We start from the raw sequence: 22,430 nt of genomic DNA on the forward strand, positions 1-22,430 counted from the left end.
CAAATAACTACCGTCCATTGGTCGTTACACAAAATACCGCGAAATAGAATGAAAACTCCCAATCCCGATATTTACCGGATATTGCATCGAGGAAATTTCCTCAGAGATTTGTTTACGCGAGCGATATGCAGTCATCGTTTTTTAAGCGTGATCTAAGGAAATTACATTGACTGCGGTCCCGATACCATCTAATTTCCATCGGAAAATAGATTACCGACGATCCGTAAGCCGTTGGTATTCAAATACGTTTCAATATTTTTTCTCTAGGAATAAATGGACTAAAAATAAAATTATAGGTAAATCAAATAAAAAGTCTTACTTCAGCAGGCATAATATATTTATATTTCAGAGAGGTGTTTTAAAATACAATTGCTTCTAAGAACTAAATTAAATTTTAAACAAAATAAGCGAAAATATTAATAAGTAAAAAAAATCAACGTTCGAAAAAAAAGAACATTTCCCAGACAACAATGAACTCATGACAGCTCACCGCTATTCGTCGAAATAGGAACGTGCGTTCTGAAACAGACATTTTAACATCGCATTTTAAAATTAAATGTGGACTTAAAAATGGAGGGAGGATAAACAGCTAATAATAATACTATTGTAAAGAACGTGAGTATTTATTTAATGAAATTATGTATTTTTTCTAGTTTCAGCCATTAATTTGTTTTTAAAAGGCTTGTTTATAATTTTCTGTTTTCTATGTTTCCGAACGTATCGCACCACTCCTTGTTGTGGATTTATTTTGGTCAGTCTGCGAAACTGCTTGGTCTCATAAAAAATTAAATGGTGAGAAAAACTAGTGGATAAATTCGAGAAATGATGTGTTTTATTTGTGAAAGAACTTTAATATGACGGAAGGAAAATAGCAGATAATTATTGTTCTACATCACTAGGGTGAGTTAAATCATTCCTTGACATATTAAACAATTGAATAAAAAAATCAACAAAATCGTTTGATTTTGTTTTCGTTAAGAAAATAAATCGAAATAAATTTTAATGTTAAAACAACGATAAATATTTTAGAAATAAACAAATTAAATGTATTGAATGTTTTTGCTGTAGTTCTTATTGTTTACGTTAGCGTAGAATTATAATTTATGTTATAATTTCAGCTTTAATACAGACCAGACTGATCTAGATTCCAAAAATGGCCTTGTTAGAAAGAAAAAAAATGACATGAGTCACGGTTTTTTTATGGTTTTAATTAAATCACCTAAGTACCTACTTAATGTATCTTAAAAACCAAATAATTGATCAATTGCTTAAATATTCATCCATCGACGGGTCACTATTAAGAACGGGTCTCCTCTCGAAGTCACGACGTCGCGAGCATAAGCTAGTCTAAATATATAAAAAGAAAAGCTGACTGACTGACTAATCTATCGACATACCGCTCAAACTACTGGACAGAACAGGCTGAAAATTAGCATGCAGATAGCTATTATGATGTAGACATCCGATAAGAAAGGATTTATGAAAATTCAACCCCTGAAGGATTAAAATAGGGGTTTGAAATTTATGTAGTTCACGCGAATGAAGTAAAGTACATAAAGAATTGTAAATTTAAATAAACTGTTACTTTGTATGGCGACCCTTTTTCTGTGTACTTGTACAATAATGTCCGTTTCAGTGAGTGACTGGCATTGAATAATTGTTATATCATAGTAACCTTTCACCAAATATATTTTTATCCTATAGTTGTCATAAAAAAGTCACATAACAATAGGTTTTAAGTTCAAATCCAAGGTAGAACACTTATTCAAATACAGAGTGAAGCAGTATTAACTATCATTACTATAGAGTACGAGGGTGGATTGATAAGTTTCCGGCCTGAGTAAGAAAAACAAGGTTATTTAAAAAAAAAATATATATTTCTCAACATAATCTCCTCCAAGGCTGATACATTTCTCATAGCGGTGTTCCAGTCTATTAATGCCATCTCTATAGACTGATTTGTCAAGCTCCTCAAAATAACCATTTACAGCTTCGATTACTTCTTCATTGTCTGCAAATCTCTTACCGCCAAGCCATTTTTTGAGGTTAGGGAACAGAAAATAGTCACTCGGGGCTAGGTCTGGAGAGTAAGGAGGGTGCGGCATCAATTCAAACTTTAGATCGTTGATTTTAGCCGTCGCAACGATTGACGTGTGCGCTGGTGCGTTATCGTGATGAAACAAGATTTTTTTCTTCGCCAGATGAGGTCGTTTAATTTTCACCTCGTGGCTCAAACGTTGCAATAAGTCTGCGTAGTATTGACCAGTGATAGTTTTACCCTTTTCAAGGTAATCAATGTATATTATACCTCTTGCATCCCAAAAAACAGTAGCCATAACCTTGTTCGCCGATAAAATTGTTCTTGCCTTCTTTGGAGTTGGTTCCCCTGGTCCAATCCACTGTTTAGACTGTTCTTTGGTTTCAGGAGTGTAGTGGTGGACCCAAGTTTCGTCAACGGTTACGAATCGACGCAAAAAATCGCTTGGATTACGCTTATACAATGACGAATTTGCGGTAGAAATGTTTTTTCGAATCAATTTTTGGTCGACTGTTAGCAAACGCGGCACCCATCTTGCACAGAGCTTTTCCATATGCAAATGTTGGTGCAAAATATGTTGCACACGTTCATATGACATCTTACAGGTCTCAGCTATCTCACGCACTTTCAATCTGCGGTCTCCCAGCACTATTTGATAAATTTTTTCGATCATATCTGGAGTTGTGACCTCAACGGGGCGTCCTGAGCGAGGCTCATCAGAGGTGCTCACACGACCCTTTTTAAACTCGGAAACCCACTGCTTAACGGTTGAATATGACGGGGAGGATGCCCCCAGTGTTGAGTCCATCTCTTCTTTAATTTCCTTCGGCGTTAACCCCTTCAAATAAAAGTATTTGATGACAGCACGATTTTCCTGCTTTTCCATTTTTACGAAAAACACAGAGGCGTCTTGTTCAGCGTGCTCTCAAACCTACACTAGCAAGGCGATCGGGCTGAAACTATAGCTACAAGCTATCCAAGGATGGTACTATAGAATGTCACCTTAAGGTAGGCCTAGTGGCGCCATCTCTTGGTCAGGCCGGAAACTTATCAATCCACCAGCGTATTTTATATATTATATGTATTTATATTTTTCATATATTATGTATATAATTATTTATTATAAGTATTATTATTGTATTTTTTTATTTTTATTTTATTCAGATACAAGTTAGCCCTTGACTGCAATCTCACCTGGAGGTAAGTGATGATGCAGTCTAAGATGATAGCGGGCTAACCTGGAAGGGGTATGGCAGTTTTTTATTAAACCCATACCCCTTTGGTTTCTACACGGCATCGTACCGGAACGCTAAATCGCTTGGCGGCACGGCTTTGCCGGTAGGGTGGTAACTAGCCACGGCCGAAGCCTTCCACCAGACCAGACCAGAAATTTAGAAATTATAAAATTCCAAACCCCTGCCAGGAATCGAACCCGGTTCGGTATAAGTTGATTTGGGTATTTATTATAAGATATTTATGTAGTTTGTTAGATTCTAGTACTGTAGACCTATTCCACTTCTTGATACGCTTTACTCACAACCTTGAATGGGAAGCTGGAAGAAATCTCTGTCTAGAGATAAGCATTTCCAATGTAACTTAATTTATTATTACTTTGTAACTACAATTTTGGTACATGAATAATAAAATAAATAAATAGATTTATTTTGGACACAAATTATACCATCGTCATCATCAACCAATAGACGATTAGAGCCTCAATAGCTCAACGGTTAAGGAGGGGACTGAATTCCAAAAGGTTACCGCTTCAAATTGTCGTACCTACTCTAGCACAAGCTTTTCGTTTAGTTAGAAGGGAAAGGGGAATAATAGTCATAATTAACAAGGCAATATTCTTTTTTAAAAAAAGAAGTCCACTGCAGGACATAATGTCTCTTGTAGGGACGACACACCACTGTCTTGTGCCGCCAAAATCCAGCATTTCCCTGAGACTCACTTGATATCGTCCGTTCACTTAGGTGGACGGTCTTCCAACGCTGCGTTTTCCCGTGTGGGACCCCAACGTGCATCGGTTTTTCGAATCCTGCCTATTATCACTTCAGCTTTGCAACCCACTGAGCTATGTTGGTCACTCTGGTTCTCCTGTGGCGGTTGCCACAATTGCAACTAGATGGCGCTATTCAATCGATAACATTTCATGACCTAGTCCCGAACAATTGTACCGCCGACAGTACTCGCACTAACGGAGTTTTCTGCAATCTGGATTATATATAGAACTTTCAAGACACAACCGGCGGCTCAGCTGGCGCTACCGAGCACAACCAACCGCTCGGTGGTGACGAGCCTGCACACCGCTCCCGTACACTCCGGATTTCCTCATTTCTGATTTGATCACTGCCATACGATAATAATCAAGCAAATGGAACACAATGTTATCATTTTATCAGTCAATCAAAATGTAATTTGGATACAGACAGATTACCGGTGGTTATCTCGCCAACGGCCAATCATTGCTAATACCTATCTAGATAATGTTGGATATTCCCAATACTTAGATGATAATGGGTAAACTATCTTCATCCCATTTCCTTAAGGTCTCCTCTAAGTGTGAGAAGGGTTCATAGTGCACCATGCTGGCCAAGTGCGGATTGGCAGACTTCAGACACTTTGAGAACAATATGATGCAGGTTTCCTCACGATGTTCCCTTCATCGTTAAAGCTTTTCTCCCCCCGTCGCCTATCTCGATTGCCATCTCGACCTGTCGCGGTCGGACCTGATGCGGCCCGGCGCTGGCGAACCGAACCCCCGAAAAGGACGGCGTACTAGGTTATCACTGATCTCTCTATACACCTAAAACTTATTATTTACTAGCTGATGCCCGCGAAGTCGTCCGCGGGGATTTAGGTTTTTAAAAATCCCGTGGGAACTCTTTGATTTTCCGGGATAAAAAGGAGCATATGTCACTCTCCAGGTCTTTATCTATACCCATGCAAAAATCACTTCAATCCGTTGCACCGTTGCGACGTGATTGAAGGACAAACCAACAAACAAACAAACACTTTCGCATTTATAATAAGGGTAGTGATTTGATAAGATGTTTATAGAATTGTTATTTAAAAACCTTTTGTTCCGCTGATAAAGTCGTAATAATTCTAATCGTTCTTGAAGTGGGGAAGTTCATATTAATGTTGCAACTTTTACCCATTTATTATGTTAACTGGTATATGTACTTAAGTGATGAATCATTGAATCATTTGATACTTGATGATTCATATTATATTACAGGTTTGTGGTCTCTAGTCGCCGTATTGTGAATGATTTTATGGAGGTCATTGCGGAAGTTATAGAATTAAGTTCAATATGACAGAAGTCTTAGGCTGAGATTTATAGAGCGCACTTTGACTTTGCGCATCCTTAAGATTGACTTAAAACGTGACAGATTTATGTGAGAGATCTATATCTCTCTGTCTCGTTTTAACTGTCTTAAGTATATAAGCAAAGTCAGAGTGCGCTTTATTGATTTCAACCTTAGGTACAAATCTCTGCACTATTTTGTGCATTCTCATTCACCATACTAATATCATCATCATCATGATCGACCCATCACCGGCTCACTACAGAGTACGGGTCTCCTCTCAGAGTGAGAAGGGTTTTGGCCATAGTCTACCACGCTGGCCCTTAGCAAATTGGTAGACTACTAAATACGAGACTACTAAAGAGTACGACTAATATAATACTTCATACTTATTTTTCTATTATAATAAATATGAAAGTGTTTGTTTGTTGGTTCGTCCTTCAATAACGGCGCAACGGAGCAACGGAACGGGGTGATTTTTTGCATGGAGAGTGACATACGCTAATTTTTATCCCGGAAAATCGAAGAGTTGACGGCATTGTAAAAACCTAAATCCACGCTGACGAAGTCGCGGGCATCAGCTAGTACTTTGTACGTGCAAATGTTTTTTTCCTGCGCAGCAGTATCACGTCATCATCATCATCATCATCATCATCAACCGATAGACGTCCTCTGTCGCCATTTTAGCACCTCGGGACTCCAACGTCTATCCTTCTTTCGAACTATGCGTCCTACTCATTGCCACTTATGCTTCGCAACCCGTTTAGCTATGTCGGTTACTCTAGTTCTCCTACGGATCTCATTTTTGATTTGATCACGTAGAGAAACTCCAAGCATAGCTCTCTCCATCGCCCGCTGAGTGACTCTGAGCTATATAGTTTAGTGAGGCCTATAGTTTAGTTAGCGACCGTGTCTTGGAATTTTGGACGTGAAGACAAGTATTTAGTAACATTTTCAACGAACGACTAAAACTGAGACAGACAGACCGAGGCTCAATGGAGGCTTCGCGTCCGATCTACGATACCAGTGCGAGCTCGCTCAGGTGTTGTTACATGCGCTTGCCTACTGTGTGCGGATGTAGCACTCACACTAATGCAGATGGTGAATTATTGCGACGCGTCTTGCGGTTGCGGTTAACTTCAAGAACGACTATTTAACTGGCGCGGTCTATACCACGGTTTCTCTGCCACCCTTTGGATATGGAATGCAACCCTATTAATAAATTGCTTTATTTTCATGCATTATCGCAAATCAATTCTAGGTATTTCCTATAGATACTCGTAAATAAGTATGACTTATTGCTGTAGTCCTTTTGAGTGCCATTAATTCAACTGATTGCTGATTTAAAGATTACTTGGTCTGTAATCATAACAATAATGTATGATGATAACAATTATTATCACTAAGTATAATAATATATTGTACTACCTATAATTGTATAAATGCGAAAGTGTGCTTGTTTGTTGGTTTGTCTTCAATCACCCCGCAACAGAGCAACGGATCAACGTGATTTAACTATAGCATGGCCATTGGCCATAGTTAAAGACCAGAGAGTGGTATATATGCTACTTTTTGCCCCCCTTTGAGTTTTCCACGGGATTCCCACGTGGACGAAGTCGCGGACATCAGCCGGGGAAAAGCTGACTAACTGACTGATCTATCAACGCACAGCTGGTCTACTGGACAGATCGGGCTAAAATTTGGCATGCAGATAGCTAATATGACGTAAACATGCGCTAAAGATTTTAAAAATTCAACGCGTAAGGAGGTAAAATGGGGGTTTAAAAATGTAGTCCACACGGACGAAATCACTGGCATAAGCTAGTCTAAATATATAACAGGCAAAAGTGACTGACTGACTAATCTATCAACGCACAGCTGAAACTACTAGACGGATCGGGCTGAAATTTGGCATGCAGATAGCTATTATGAAGTAGACGTCTGCTAAGAAGGGATTTTTGAAAATTCAACCCCTAAGGGGGTGAAATAGGGGTTTGAAGTTGTGTAGTCCACGCGGACGAAGTCAGCAATATAAGCTAGTTATCTATAAATCCTGATAAAAGATTAATCGATTCATAGAAGTTGTTGTATGCCAGTTTATTTGTTATGCTTACGATATGTCAGCCTTTTGTCTTTTTTTGTTTGAGTATAGTACAGTGATTATATTTTGTTTTGTAAATAAATCTGACAAATACAACGTTTACTTTAAATGTTAGTAATGACGTAATATCGCCTCATTTTCAAAGTGTGTTTTCCTCATTTGTAAAAAAAATTACGAGACATTTCACCGCGATTAATAGCCTCATATGGTGACTGGCTGGCTAATTTTTTGCGCAACGGATCAGCCTGGCTGTCCACCGTGGAAATGCAGCCAGTAATCATGGCACCATTCCACGCGGTCATGATTTCTATAGTAATTAGATAAGGCTAGCTTAAGGATTTATTGTAATATTTTCTACTTATTAAAAATCCAGCTCCAGCATCATCACTTGCCAGCAAGTCTCACTGCAGTAGTCTATAAAATAAAATAAAAAAAGTGCTTCGCTAGGCGTGCAGGTCATAGAGGCATAAATGCACTGCTTACCCCAGTTGTAATAGCTCAATGCAAATTTTACATTGAGCTATTACAACTGGGGTAAGCAGTGCATTTATACACCTGCCAGTAAACAGGTTCCTACCTAACTAATGCCTACCCTGGCTTCAAACCCTGTGCACGCCACTGTAAAGAATACATTTAAGGAATATGTCCTGCCAAACAAAATAGACAAAATATTTTCTTTGGTTGCAGATAAAATGACATAAACAATGTCAGGGGGTAATTCCAAGAACAAGTCTCGCTCGAAGCGGCAGGAAGGCTGGGAGGAGGCTGGGGGGGAGTTCTACCAGGAGCTGTACCCGGGGGGCGAGCAGGAGCTGTTCGACAACCTGCAGAGAGCTGACGCTGCCAAGCTGGCTACCTTGCTGCCTTCCAAGCAGGCTAGGAACAGTAAGTTGATACTTTCAGCTGTTGAATAGGGAGGGGAAGTTGGGGAAAAGTTCTAGAAAAAAGTCAATGCCAAGTTTTGAGCAACAGCCCCCCGATTGTGTAAGAATAACCATTTCATCGCTATCGCAACCGTCAAGAAATTCTGCCCTTTGATTGGTTGATTCGCTGTTTACATTTTTTCACAGCCAATCAAAGGGCAGAATTTCTTGACGATTGCGATAGCCATGAAATGGTTATTCTTACACAATTGGGGGGCAGATTTCAGACCGCTGAAGCTGCCAAACTGGCTATTTTGCTGCCAGTAAATCAACGTTCAGCTATTGAGAACAAGGGAGGGGGAGAGGTTGGTTGAAAGGTCTATCAGGAGCTCTATCCTGGGGACGAGCAGAAATTGTTGAGCGAAATTTCAAAGAGCTGATCTGAATTGGCTACTTTGCAGCCTTCAAAGCAAACTCGAAACAGTATGTGGCGGTTGCCACAGATGCAGAGATGGCGCTATTCAATCGATAACATTTCATGACGTAGTCCCGAACAAATGTACCGCCGACAGTACTCGCACTAACGGAGTTTTCTGCAATCTGGACTATATATAGAAGTTTCAAGACACAACCGTCGGCTCAGCTGGCGCAACCGAGCACAACCAACCGCTCGGTGGGAGATCTCCCTTTGATACGGTCGAGCTTGCACACCGCTCCCGTACAGTATGTTACTTTCATCTATTGATCACAGAGGAGAGGTGAACAGAAAAACTGAAACTTTATTTTTTGTTCGCAGCGACGACGGTGAAGCGAGCCCGCTCCCAGAATGAACGAAGACAGTCGACGTACGCGCGGACCACACAAAGCAGGGACATACACCTCTCCATGTTGCCGGATTTATCAGGTAAATAGATAGATAGATAGAAATACTTTATTGCACACAAAAAATATTACATAACTATTACAAAAAACTAAAACTAAAAAATAATTGTATGCAAAGGCGGCCTTATTGCTCACAGCAATCTCTACCAGGCAACCTTTGGTGAAAGGAGAAACTAGGTGTGTAGCATAGTACTTACACGCAATACAGAAAAATGAAGTAGTATAATATTATATAATATAATTAACTATTTCAGTAATACATACATAACTATCATACATATACATAACTATTATAAATATCAATATATATACAATCCATAATAGAAATACATATATATATATATATATATATAACTACATACCTACATATATTATAAAAGACATACATATTATACCTATGATCGAATAAATTAACTGTTATGGCATCGATAAGTATAGTTCTTTAAGACGATTTTTGAATATGGGCAAGGATTTCGAATCCCGGATATTTTTGGGCAGAGCATTCCACAGTTGTACAACATATACTGTAAAAGATTTCCCGTAGAATTTTGTGCAGTTACGTGGGGTTTGGAGTTTGTTATCTGTGGATGAGCGCAAATTCCTGTCGCGATAGGCACAACTGAGTGCAATACGCGGCCGAAAGTAATGTACCTACATCGACCTTTAGAATGACATTTTGGCTTTGTAGAGCGTCATAATAATCATAATAATCATAATCATTTATTTATTTTGCTCAGATATGGTAGGTACATGAAATTATTTACATGGGGTCTTAAAAGTTAAGTAATCAGTTACATATCCTGCTAAGCATGATATATATGACATCGTCTGCGTCGTCTGTGTCACTTATACCTAGACTAGCTTATGCCCGCGACTTCGTCCGCGTGGACTACAAAATTTCAAACCCCTATTTCACCCCCTTAGCAGTTGAATTTTCAAAAATCCTTTCTTAGCGGATGCCTACGTCATAATAGCTACCTGCACGCCAAATTTCAGCCCGATCCGTCCAGTAGTTTGAGCTGTGCGTTGATATATCAGTCAGTCAGTCAGTCAGTCACCTTTTCGTTTTATATATTTAGATGACGTTTTGTCGGTCTCAACGACAGAGTGCTCTACAAATCTGCTATCTCTTTCTAAAGGTCGACGTACATTACTTTCGGTCGCGTACTGTAGGTTCCTGCGGTAGTGGAGGGGTGCGGGAGGGGTGTGATGACGTGACGCGAGAGGTCAGTGATCCGTCAACTTGTGACAACTGAAGCCGAGCGGATCGCTAGTCTAAATAATATATAAAAGGAAAAGGTGACTGACTGACTGATCTATCAACGCACAGCTCAAACTACTGGACGGATCGGGCTGAAATTCGGCATGCAGATAGCTATTATGACGTAGGCATCCGCTAAGAAAGGATTTTTGAAAATTCAACCACTAACCGGGTGAAATAGGGCTTTGAAGTTTGTGTAGTCCACGCGAACGAAGTCGCGGGATTAAACTAGTAACTAATAATATCACTACCCCTATTGTAATGTGAAAGTGTGTTGGTTTGTCCTTCAATCACGTCGCAACAGTGCAACGGATTGACGTGATTTTTTGCATTGGTATAAAAACCTGGATTGTGACAAAGCCTACTTTTTATCCCGGGAAATCAAAGAGTTCCCACGGGACTTTTGAAAATTTAAATCTACGCGTACGAAATCGCGGGCATCAGCTAGTCAGTACCTTATTATAAATGCGAAAGTGTGTTTGTTTGTTGGTTTGTCCTTTAATCACGTCGCAACGGAGCAACGGATCGACGTGATTTTTTGCATGGGTACAGTTTAAGACCTGGAGAGTGACATAGGCTACTTTTTAACCGACTTCAAAAAAAGGAGGAGGTTCTCAATTCGTCGGAATCTTTTTTTTTTTTTTTTTTATGTATGTTCCCCGATTACTCAAAAACGCCTGGACCGATTTTGAAAATTCTTTTTTTGTTTGAAAGGGTATACTTCAAAGTTGGTCCCATTTCAATTTGGTGAAGATCTGATGAACATCTTCGAAGATAGATACTGGAACTCCTCAACGGATAAGAGTAAATTGCTCGCGATCAGTGTAATAGCTTAGTAAACAGTAGATTTTTAACCAGTCATAGCATAATTCCATGGGGCCACTAAAAATAGTGAAATAAAAATTTTTTACAAAAAAAATAAAAACCGACTTCGTTACATAAACACAAAAAATTGAAAAATAATTTAATTTATTACCGAATATATTATGTATACAAGAGTTAATATAGTTCCATAATAATATTTTTTGGGGTCGGTGCCAATGAGGTGCCATTGTGGAGTCCCATAAAAATATGAAGTCTAGACGATTCGCGCAGCTAAAGCTAATTGGCACCGGCACCAAAAAGTATTATTATCCCGGAAAATCAAAGAGTTCCCACGGGGTTTTTAAAAAACCTAATTCCACGCGGACGAATTCGCGGGCATCAGCTATTAACTAATAGTCATCATCATTATCATCAACCAATAGACGTCCACTGCTGGACATAGGTCTCTTGTAGGGACTTCCACACGCCACGGTCTTGCGCCGCCGCCATCCAGCGGCTCCCTGCGACTCGTCTGATGTCGTCCCTCCACCTAGTGGGGGGTCTTCCAACGCTGCGTCTTCCGGTGCGAGGTCGCCATTCCAGCACCTTGGCACCCCAACGTCTATCGGTTGTACGAACTATGTGCCCTGCCCATTGCCACTTCAGCTTCGCAACCCGTTGAGCTATTTCGGTAACTCTAGTTCTCCTACGGATCTCCTCATTTCTGATTTGATCACGTAGGGAAACTCCAAGCATAGCTCTCTCCGTCGTGCGAGGTCGCCGTTCCAGCACCTTGGGACCCCAATAAAAGAAAATTAATAAGTGACCAAACCAACACATCAACTCACATTCACCTTATATTTTCGCCAAGCGAAGCAGCGGGTGGTCGCTAGCTATCTTCACCTTATTTAGGTATCGAGATAATTACCACATTTTCCGTTGGCCAACAATAGGCTACTTGACAATTTTTTTAAGTTGGTCTTAAATGGTTAATATTTGTCCTATTATATCAAAAAAATTAACACTATATTTTTTTGCGCCCTAAAAACCGTAAAACTTTAATTTAAAAAAATATTTTTCTTAGACAGGTGAAAACACTGTCGGCCATGTTTGGCCGATAGATTATCTGTGCTCTGACGTCATGCATTTGTAAACAACAGTATAACCCTGAGACTCTGGGGCCATGGAGTTAGTGCGGAAAAAAAACCGGCCAAGTGCGAGTCAGGCTCGCGCAATGAGGGTTCCGTACTACAGTCGTATTTTTTCGACATTTTGCAGGATAATTCAAAAACTATGATACATAAAAATAAATAAAAATCTGTTTTAGAATGCACAGGTGAAGACCTTTCATATGATACCCCACTTGATATAGTTATCTTATTTAGAAAATTGAAAATACTAATTATTAGTTCATGACCACAATTTAATTTTTTTTGTGTGATGTAACCACAAATTCACGGTTTCAGATTTTTTCCCAAATGTCAGCTATAAGATCTACCTACCTGCCAAATTTCATGATTCTAGGTAAACGGGAAGTACCCTGTAGGTTTCTTGACAGACCGACAGACAGACAGACAACAAAGTGATCCTATAAGGGTTCCGTTTTTCCTTGTGAGGTACGGAACCCTAATTACGAGACATTTCACTGCGATTAATCCTGGCCTCATCTGGTGACCGAAGGGCTGGCTCATTCTATGCGCAACGGATCACCCTGGCTGTCCAGCGCGGAAATGCAGCCAGTATTCTTGGCACCGTTCAACGCGGGCATGATTTGTATAGTAATTAGATAAGGCTAGCATTAAGTTTTTTTGTAATATTTTCATAAAAAAAAATATAAAAATATCCTACTAGAAAAACTAATATCATAAATGCGAAAGTGTTTGTTGATTGATTTGTTCTTCAATCGGATCAATCAATGCCCCGCCTACTACGCGACATTGACTCCAAGTGGTCTACTTACGCAACGTTCGTTGACCTCTAGCGTCAGTCAGATGTTTTTTAAATATATCGTAAACTTTTACAAAATCATAGGTTTTTTTTTTATGTGGATCATATCAGTAATCATCATTACTATCACTTGTCTTCGTTTTTGCCAGCGTTCTGGTTACACCCTGTATTTTATCGTTGTTTTGCAGAGAATCTGTCGAATGAAGAGCGGACATGGGAGGAGATTATGCAGATCAAAGCGATGCCAGTTCCCATGAACCAGAAGCGAGATATCAAAGACAGATTGCAGGTACATTGTTTTCTTTCTGACAATCATTTATTGACTTTTATTTCAATAGTAAGTAAGACCCACGATCTTGCACAAAAAGTGATCGGAAAAAGTTATGCCAATGAAATTTCACCTTATTTTAACGAAATAGAGTCTTAATTTTAGTGAATTTATTATTGCTAGCGGTCATAAAAGCGTTCTGACGTTTTTAGTAGCACTTTTATGCTAGTAGGGTGAATCAGACTCATAGTGTGACTCAATAGGAAAAACATTCCAACGAGTCACACTAACCGGCTTGGGTGTGACTTGTTAGGAACACATCTATCTAACTAAGAAGGTGTCGTCCGTCATCACCAGACTAGGAAATTATAAGTTCTCATATTATTGTCCTTGCCAGTAATCGAGCCCAGGATCATCACATTTGTTAGACCCCAGTGCTCACCACTGACTGACTGACAAAAAATCTAACTACCCTCAAAAACTTTGCTTTTTACTACCCTCAATAAGTTTGTTTTTGCACTACCCTCAAATTGTTTTTTTTTTCCAGAGCGCAACAAAACTCCGTCTACAAGGCTTAGAACAATTACAATGGCGACAACGCAAAGTATGGCATCGATTCAGCATACGGTTCACCGAAATTGTTGGCAAATTAGAACTATGGCAGTCCTCTTTAAGGGAAATCGAGGGAAAATTTGGTACAGGAGTTGTCGCGTACTTCCTTTTCCTAAGATGGCTGATGTTCTTAAACTTTGGCATATCCATTTTCGTGATAGTTTTTTTGATTCTACCCACAGTTTTACTTGTCGAAGTTGATTATGAATGTGACGATTTCGCCGAGAATTCCACACTATGTTGTTCCCAAGCGTATTTAAGACGGAATTTGACGGAGTTTAACGTAGTTTTATCGTTTATTCAAGGCACAGGGTGGTTGGAACGAACTATTTTGTTCTATGGTGTGTATAGTGATCAATTGTATACGTATTTTATCAAAGCGTTCTGGCAAACTGAGTTCTTCTACAACATGCCGTTAGCCTATATCTTGGTTCCGATTTCGTGGGCATTGTTTTCTTTAATAGCTATAGTTAAGACTGCTGCTAAAGGTTTTAAAGAGAGGTTAGTTGAGAGCGAAGGACAGTTTTATATGTATTGCAACCTTGTATTTGGGGGGTGGGACTTTTGCATACAGAATGACAAATCCGCGAAAATCAAACACAAAGCCTTATATAACGAAATTAAGGGATGCTTACAAGAGGAGCGGTTTAAGGAAGAAAAACAATCGAGGACTAGAGAAAGTCAAATTTTGATGCATTTCAAACGATTATCAATACATTTAGTAGTATTCATTATTCTCATAGCATCCGGTATACTTATTTACGTAATTTTCAACTATTCCATGGATACACTGAACGAAGAACAGAATTCTCATAACGTTTTTAGTGAATTTATTAATGACACTGAACAATCGGCTCTAAGACAGTACAATGTAAGCGAATATTCGTTTGGACAGTTGCAAAGTACTTTGCTGGAATTTCTGCCATTTATAACCATAGTTGTATTGAATATAATCGTCCCAGAAATTTTCAGTTATTTAATAAAATTTGAGAGCTACATGCCAGCTAATACAATAATAATAACATTGCTAAGAACAGTTTTATTAAGACTTTCGTCTTTAGCAGTTCTTCTAAGTCAAATTTACATACAAATAACGGATCCGGAGAGAATTAAATGCGCGAATTTATATGAAGAATTTCGATTAGAATGCTGGGAGACGTATGTTGGTCAACAATTATATAAGTTGATTTTGACTGATTTTGCTTTACAAATAGTCATGACGTTCATAATAAATTTGCCACGGGCGTTTATAGCTAGACACAGCAATAGTAGATGTTTAAAAATCATCGGCACCCAAGACTTTTACCTTCCCAAACATGTGTTAGACATAGTTTATATACAGACTATTATATGGATGGGTTCGTTTTTCTGTCCGTTCCTACCGATAATTGGTACGATTTTCTGTTTCTTAATATTTTATATCAAAAAGTTTGCTTGTCTTACCAATTGTACTCCTTCGCCTATAGTTTATAAAGCTTCTAAATCCAAATCGTTGTTTATGTCCGTGTTGTTGCTTGGGTTCGTGATATCGATAATTCCTGTGGCGTATTCCGTAGCGGAGATTTCGCCATCTTGGAATTGTGGACCTTTTCGAGGTTTCGACACGGTTTGGGAGTTTGTCGTGGAAACTTTTGATAGGTTCCCGTACTACGTTCGCGAAGTTGTATTTTTATTTGGGACGTCCACTTTTGCTGTCCCTGCGTTTGCATTTTTACTGTTCTTTGTATATTATTATTGGGCCGTGGCTGCAGCTAACCGACACATGGTTGAGGTTCTAAAGAACCAGTTGGTTTTGGAAGGGCATGACAAACAGTTTCTGTTGAATAGACTGAGCGCGTTTATTCGTCAGCATCAGAAACGTTGCGAGAGAAGGAATAGAGCTAGCTTCGCCGACGATGATTCTTCGATACAACACAGTTCTAGATAAAATAGATAGTAACACTAGTATACTAGCCTGTTTAATCAAGGTTTAGAATAATAAGCAGCCCTTAGTTTAATATATGGCAAATCATCACATACGACATAATCTCTATATATAAAAATGAATCGCTGAATGTGTTGCTGATCGCAAATCTCGAAAACAGCTGAACCGATTTCGCTAATTCTTTTTTTATAATATTCCTTGATGTACGAGGATGGTTCTTACGGACAGAAAATTTTTAAAAAAATCCTGAATTAGAATCGACTGAGGCGGTACGAAGTTCGCCGGGGCAGCTAGTATATGATATAAGTGACTGATAAAAAATATTTATATTCTATTCGCAACGTTTTCCCTTATGGCAGCCGGCTGTATTTGTATGGAAGAAATTTAGCTTTAACAAGGCAACTTAGATTATTTTTACTTTTTAATTAATTTATTTGTCTAACTACCCACAAGCATTCCATATATTACGCATATAATCTAAGAAAGGACTCGCCATATTTTCTCTGTCATCTGTCATGTCAAACGTACGGTTTACTATACTTATATTCTGTCCTCGGAGATAAATTAGTATAGGGCTTTCTCTGTTACGTAATCCCATACAAATGACAAAGACAAAAAACAAACAAACAGGTTCGTTTGTGATTGGTTGGCGGTTTTCGAATTTTTCGAATATTTTTGAAAACATAGGTTCTCTAATAGAGTAGTACGAAAAACATGGTCCGTTTGTGATTGGATGGTCACTCAAAATGGTTAACGCCCACTGACTTTTTGTCTTTATCATTTTTATGGGATTATGTAACAGAAATAGCACTATTTCTCTCCGACTATAGAGTATAACAATAGTATAACACAACATGACAGTTGACACAGATCAAATATGGCGATACTTTTCTCAGATTGTACGCCTATTGTACGTGTAATAATTATTTTGATAATAACGACTACTGAACTGGAACTAGTCATTGAAGATTCCTTTTTGAATGAAATACGTGCGTAATTATTAATTATAGTCAATAATAATCAATATATTGTTTTTTTGTACTGATATTTTAAGGCCGCGATTACTTACACCTGTAAGTTTCACTCACGTAAATAAATAAAAATAAATAAATAATCATTTTTCAAGAACGTTGGTACAAAAAAGATGGAAGTATAAATATAAGTAGCTTACGTAATTAATTGACAGCAAATATACTAAGTTAAACATACTTATAAGTGTTTACAATATTAAATTTTGTCATATTGTAATCATGTAAGCTACTTAATCATCATCATCAACCGATAGACGTCCACTGCTGGACATAGGTCTCTTGTAGGGACTTCCACACGCCACGGTCTTGCGCCGCCGCCTTCCAGCGGCTCCCTGCGACTCGTCTGATGTCGTCCGTCCACCTAGTGGGGGGTCTTCCAACGCTGCGCCTTCCGGTGCGAGGTCGCCATTCCAGCACCTTGGGACCCCAACGTCTATCGGTTTTCCGAACTACTTACGTGAACGCGAAGCTACTTATTGTACATCTACCTTTAGAAAGAGATAGCGGTTTCGTAGAGCGTTATCTCTGTCGTTGAGCTCGATAAACGTCACATAGGTATGAGACAGAGACCACGTTATACGAAGTCGAAATCCTTTTCCAACGGTCGATGTACAATATTTCCTGCCGGCTTCTGTACGCTGCTACATTATATAAAGAATTTTCTGTAAATAGCGTTTATAAGCGAATACATAACATAATAATATTTAGGATTAGTGATCTCATTATAATATGAATGAATTGTATATAAGTAAATTAGAATAATTAATTATTATAATAAAAAAAAGTTGTCACAATGTTAAGATAAGATTATGTATTTGCGCGTATCTTTTTTTAATTCCTTGAAACATATGTATAATTTTTAGGGTTCCGTACCTCAAAAGGAAAAACGGAACCCTTATAGGATCACTTCGTTGTCTGTCTGTCTGTCTGTCGATCTGTTAAGAAACCTACAGGGTACTTCCCGTTGACCTAGAATCATGAAATTTGGCAGGTAGGTAGGTCAAATAGCAGATATTAGGGAAAAAATCTAAAAACCGTGATTTGTGGTTACATCAGACAAAAAAAAATTGTGGTCATGAACTAATAATTAGTATTTTCAATTTTCGAAGTAAGATAACTATATCAAGTGGGGTATCATATGAAAGGGCTTCACCTGTGCATTCTAAAACAGATTTTTATTTATATTTTTATGCATCATAGTTTTTGAATTATCGTACAAAATGTCGAAAAATACGACTGTAGTACGGAACCCTCGTTGCGCGAGCCTGACTCGCACTTGGCCGGTTTTTAATTCCTTGAAACGTATGTATAAATTTTTTGCTAGTGTATTTATCTACTAAATAATTTTTGATAGCTGTGATAGCCTAGTGGTTAGGACGTCCGCCTTCTAATCGGAGGTCGGGGGTTCGATCCCGGGCACGCACCTCTAACTTTTCAGAGTTATGCGCGTTTTAAGTACCTAATTAAATATCACTTGCTTTAACGGTGAAGGAAAACATCGTGAGGAAACCTGCATGCCTGAGAGTTCATGAGAAAGTTTCAGCTTTTATAAAATGACGAAGGTCTGGCCTTCACGGGCTTTTAGTCTTAGTACTAGTTAGCTATATGTGTATAATAGTAAAAAATGACGCCTCATGCGCCATTTTAACTATATGGGTCAACTGTCATGTCAAAAGTACGGTTCACCTTCAAAATAACGATTAAAATCGTACTTTTGACAGGAAATCTGACACAAAAAGTGAAAATGGCGCGTGAGGAGTTAAATTTTACGCGTTATAAACAGTATTGGCCATAGATTTTTATACGTAGAAAGTGTAAGTTAGTCAAATTTAGAAAATTCTAGATAATTTTAAATTAGCCAAATCTAAAGTCACAGCATAAAATATAACTTTAAAAGAATGTAATTTGTAAATATATTATTGTGATCTATTTATTTAATATTTTATTAAGAATATAATTTTAAAACTCGATCTTTGGTTTGTTTACATTTTGGTATCACAACTCTTTGGCTGGCTGAGTGAGATATCTTAGTCGTGTTCGTTTGCTTCTCTTTGTGCGCATATATATGTCCCGCAAATTGCTATTGCGCTGGAACCATGTCTCATTAATATCGAAATGACGTCATTTTGACGTCAGCCGAAATAAAAATATACCATCAGCTCAGTGATATGATATGCATCAGCTCGAAACTTCAGTCTAGTGCTGACGTCACTAAAATGGCGGCCACGCGCATTAGCGATTTGCGGGACTTATAACATCTTAAGTACAATGATTTTTGCTAATAAATAATTTCAATCTTTGACAATTAAACTTGATCGTGTATGGCGTAACACCGCCGTATTGTATTGATTCGAGTGAAAATCTATCTCGTACAAACTATGTAAAATATTGTCGTATTGAATTATTGTAAAAATTAGAAAAAAAGCTGTAAAATATATAAAGTACGATTAAATTACGCTAAAAAAAATTGAATCTCGCTTTTTTTGTACGAGACAGATTCCATACTAATTGTATAAAATTTAACTGCGAAATTAAATGAAATATGCTAATTTATTAATCCTTTAAAATACCAATAAACTCTGGAAGGCGATTGTAAATTAAATCAGAAAAAACGCGGAATCCGCCATTTTTTCTCGATTAATGCCACAGATAATGTACTAGAGCTAGACCATAGATTATAAACATGACACTGCCAACCTAGTGGTCAAAATATTTATAAATATGAAATCATATGAAATAAATTATGTACCTAGCGCAAATTTTGTATTTACTTCCTCCTCTCTTCCTCTCCCCTCGACTCGAAATAAACAAATCGAGAATCTGATCCGCGGGGTGATCACGTATCTCGCGACAGCTGTAAATCTCGCGATCATTGCTGTTAAACGTCCGACTAGAGAGAGACAGCAATATCCACAAAGCAAAATAAGAAGAAGAGAGACAGCAAATGAACTGTCGATTGCTACTCCTGTTGCTACTGTAACGTTTGACGTAATCTCCCCGCCGCGCCGCGCCGGTTTGTTTCTTATTCCGGTTGAACTAAAAATAGGCATACTCCCTATAGTCTAGTGGTTACGCGGCTTCCTGTTTGAGAGATTCGGGGTTCATCCCGAGCACGCATCTGGTAAAACAGATAGTGGGGATTCCCCGAGCGTAGCCATTACTAGAACTATGCATGACAGCAAAGAAGTCCCACGGCGCAAATATGAACTAGGCAATAAAACCATAGACAACATTTATTCCATAACTGACAAAGTTGAAACTGCGCAACAACTAATCTGCAAATCGTGATAGTTTATTACTTTGTGTATAAATAGTAGGTATCTTAATTGAAGCTCCGACTTCCGTCATCAGAGTTCTCTGTTCATCCGTGAGAATATATCAGCAGGGCGATTGTCTAAAACCCGCATCAATCATTATTACAATCTCAATTGTTCTGATTGGCTGAATTTGTGCCATTCTTGTTGCAACAATGCATTGTAGCCAATAGTGAGCGAGCATTAACCAATCAGAGATGATTGCGATCGTGACATTGTAGCTGTCAAACAACCGCGGTAGGGCCACGGATGTATGACGTAGACACTTCGTGCGTAAGCAATATGTCCGCGTTTTTAGATCCGTATTTTGACGGACTCGGATGGGATAAGTGCGTAACCGCTCTTAGGATCCTTCTGCCCGCACGAGCCCTAGCATTTGCGCGTCATGCCACCCTACATATACGCAACTGAGTTAGGACTTGTCCCACTGATCCCGAGGGGGTATCCCCCTTGGTGGGTAAGACTGGATTTTTTGTTCCACCTATCCCCACAGATAGAGACGAGTGGGGAAATTATTTACACTTATCCCTACTAGTAGGGATAAATGGGAAAATTATCTAAACTTCTCTTGTTAACAAGTAGGTACATTTCTATATCTCTATGGTAGATAAATATAGTGGGTAGGTTAGGTGTGAAAAATTAAAGAATGACATGTTTATAATCGCTTTATTTCCGTGATAAAACAATTGCTTTATGAAATGCTAAACATCAACTATAGTATAATATAAACACTAGCTTGGAGCAATTTATCATACAATTATTGAACTTACAAGCCTGGCTTACTAACATCGATGCTAACTCGTTTGTACACAAATCTCTAAATTTTATTGAAGGATCAAAAAATCATGCTATCCTTTGCCGTTATAAATATTGAGAAAAGGATAGGACTACTTTTAGAACTGTCAATTTTGGTACAACGAAATTAGACACCATTTTTGATCCTAGTATATTAATTACGAGCCATAGTTTGTCAATTTTTCTAAACCCACTTTTTACACTTTTACGAGGTCAAAACTAATACGTTTTAGAGCTCGTAAAAAATGAGTCGGGGTTTAGAATAATTTCCAACTAAGATGAACATTTATTTATTCAAGAAAATAACTACTATTATGATATTTTAGGAATACAAGTCTTTATGGATATGGAGACGTTCTAAATTCAAATGTGTTTACTTTTTTTGTTAGAGAAGTGTGAAGTGGTACAGAGTATACTATGCACTGTGATTGGCGCTAAGTGGACTTTGACAGCTTCACTTTTAAATTTCAAAATCCATTTGCATTTAAAATTAATTCCCGGTAATTAAAATTTTAATATATTATAGTATAGGGTATACAACTGTAATAATTTTGTTCAATATCCAAATCTAAGATCATTTTTCGGGACGAATTGAAAATGTTTTTTTTTCGATTTTTTTAATGAGGAACTTTCCAAGGCGCGTTCCTTAAAACCCCATAGATGGCGCTGTTCATACCCTTCTGAGGAAGTTGGAAAAGGATGCTTATTTTTATCTCGAAAAATTAAAGAGTTCCCACGAGATTACTCTACCACTATCAGTGTCCTACCAATTATAATCCGGATATCTTTAAAACAAGACTGAATAGGCATCTTCTAGGTAAACCTGTCCCATCTTAGGCCATATCACCACTTTCCATCAGGTGTGATTGTGGTCAAGCGTTTGCTTATAGTGAATGTAAAAAAAAATATTTAAGAACTGAAATCAAAGCAAACGAAGTCACGGGCATCATTCTATACTGATATTATAAATGCGAAAGTGTGTCTGTCTGTCTGTCTGTCTGCTAGCTTTTCACGGCTCAACCGTTCAACTGATTTTGACGAAATTTGGTACAAATATAGCTTGGATCCCGGGGAAGGACATAGGCTACTTTTTATCCCGGAAAAATGAAGAGTTCCCACAGGATTTTTAAAAACCTAAATCCACGCTGACGAAGTCGCGAGCATCATCTAGTATTTCATAAAATTCTACATAATTCTAAAAGCACTAAATAATCTCGCTCAGCTTTCTACATCAGTCTAGCACAGAAGTTCGATTTAAGAAAAAATCTACGACTTT

At 38.2% G+C, this 22,430-nt stretch overlaps 1 protein-coding gene across 2 annotated transcripts; it reads left to right on the forward strand.

Annotated features, from left to right (window-relative positions):
- The first annotated feature begins 159 nt into the window (after positions 1-159).
- On the forward strand, positions 160-19,804 carry LOC117994015 (transmembrane channel-like protein 7). Of its 2 annotated transcripts, none has more exons than XM_069507142.1 (5): positions 160-615; positions 8,141-8,338; positions 9,113-9,220; positions 13,399-13,499; positions 14,026-19,804. In XM_069507142.1, the coding sequence occupies exons 2-5, from the start codon at positions 8,158-8,160 to the stop codon at positions 16,015-16,017; spliced, it is 2,382 nt and encodes a 793-aa protein (XP_069363243.1). In that variant the 5' UTR covers positions 160-615; positions 8,141-8,157; the 3' UTR covers positions 16,018-19,804. The 2 variants fall into 2 exon arrangements, with proteins under 2 accessions (XP_069363243.1, XP_034837793.1); XM_034981902.2 differs by lacking the exon at positions 160-615 and adding an exon at positions 744-900.
- Positions 19,805-22,430: the final 2,626 nt, after the last annotated feature.

The sequence above is a fragment of the Maniola hyperantus genome, chromosome 25, assembly GCF_902806685.2.
Source record: "Maniola hyperantus chromosome 25, iAphHyp1.2, whole genome shotgun sequence".
Lineage (NCBI taxonomy): Eukaryota > Metazoa > Arthropoda > Insecta > Lepidoptera > Nymphalidae > Maniola > Maniola hyperantus.

Excerpts from the sequence above, each read along its gene's own strand:
- LOC117994015 (XM_069507142.1), top strand. The coding sequence starts at position 8,158 with ATGTCAGGGGGTAATTCCAAGAACAAGTCTCGCTCGAAGCGGCAGGAA. Across the intron at positions 8,339-9,112 it reads TTCCAAGCAGGCTAGGAACA|CGACGACGGTGAAGCGAGCC; the intron begins GTAAGTTGATAC and ends TTTTGTTCGCAG. Across the intron at positions 13,500-14,025 it reads ATATCAAAGACAGATTGCAG|AGCGCAACAAAACTCCGTCT; the intron begins GTACATTGTTTT and ends TTTTTTTTCCAG.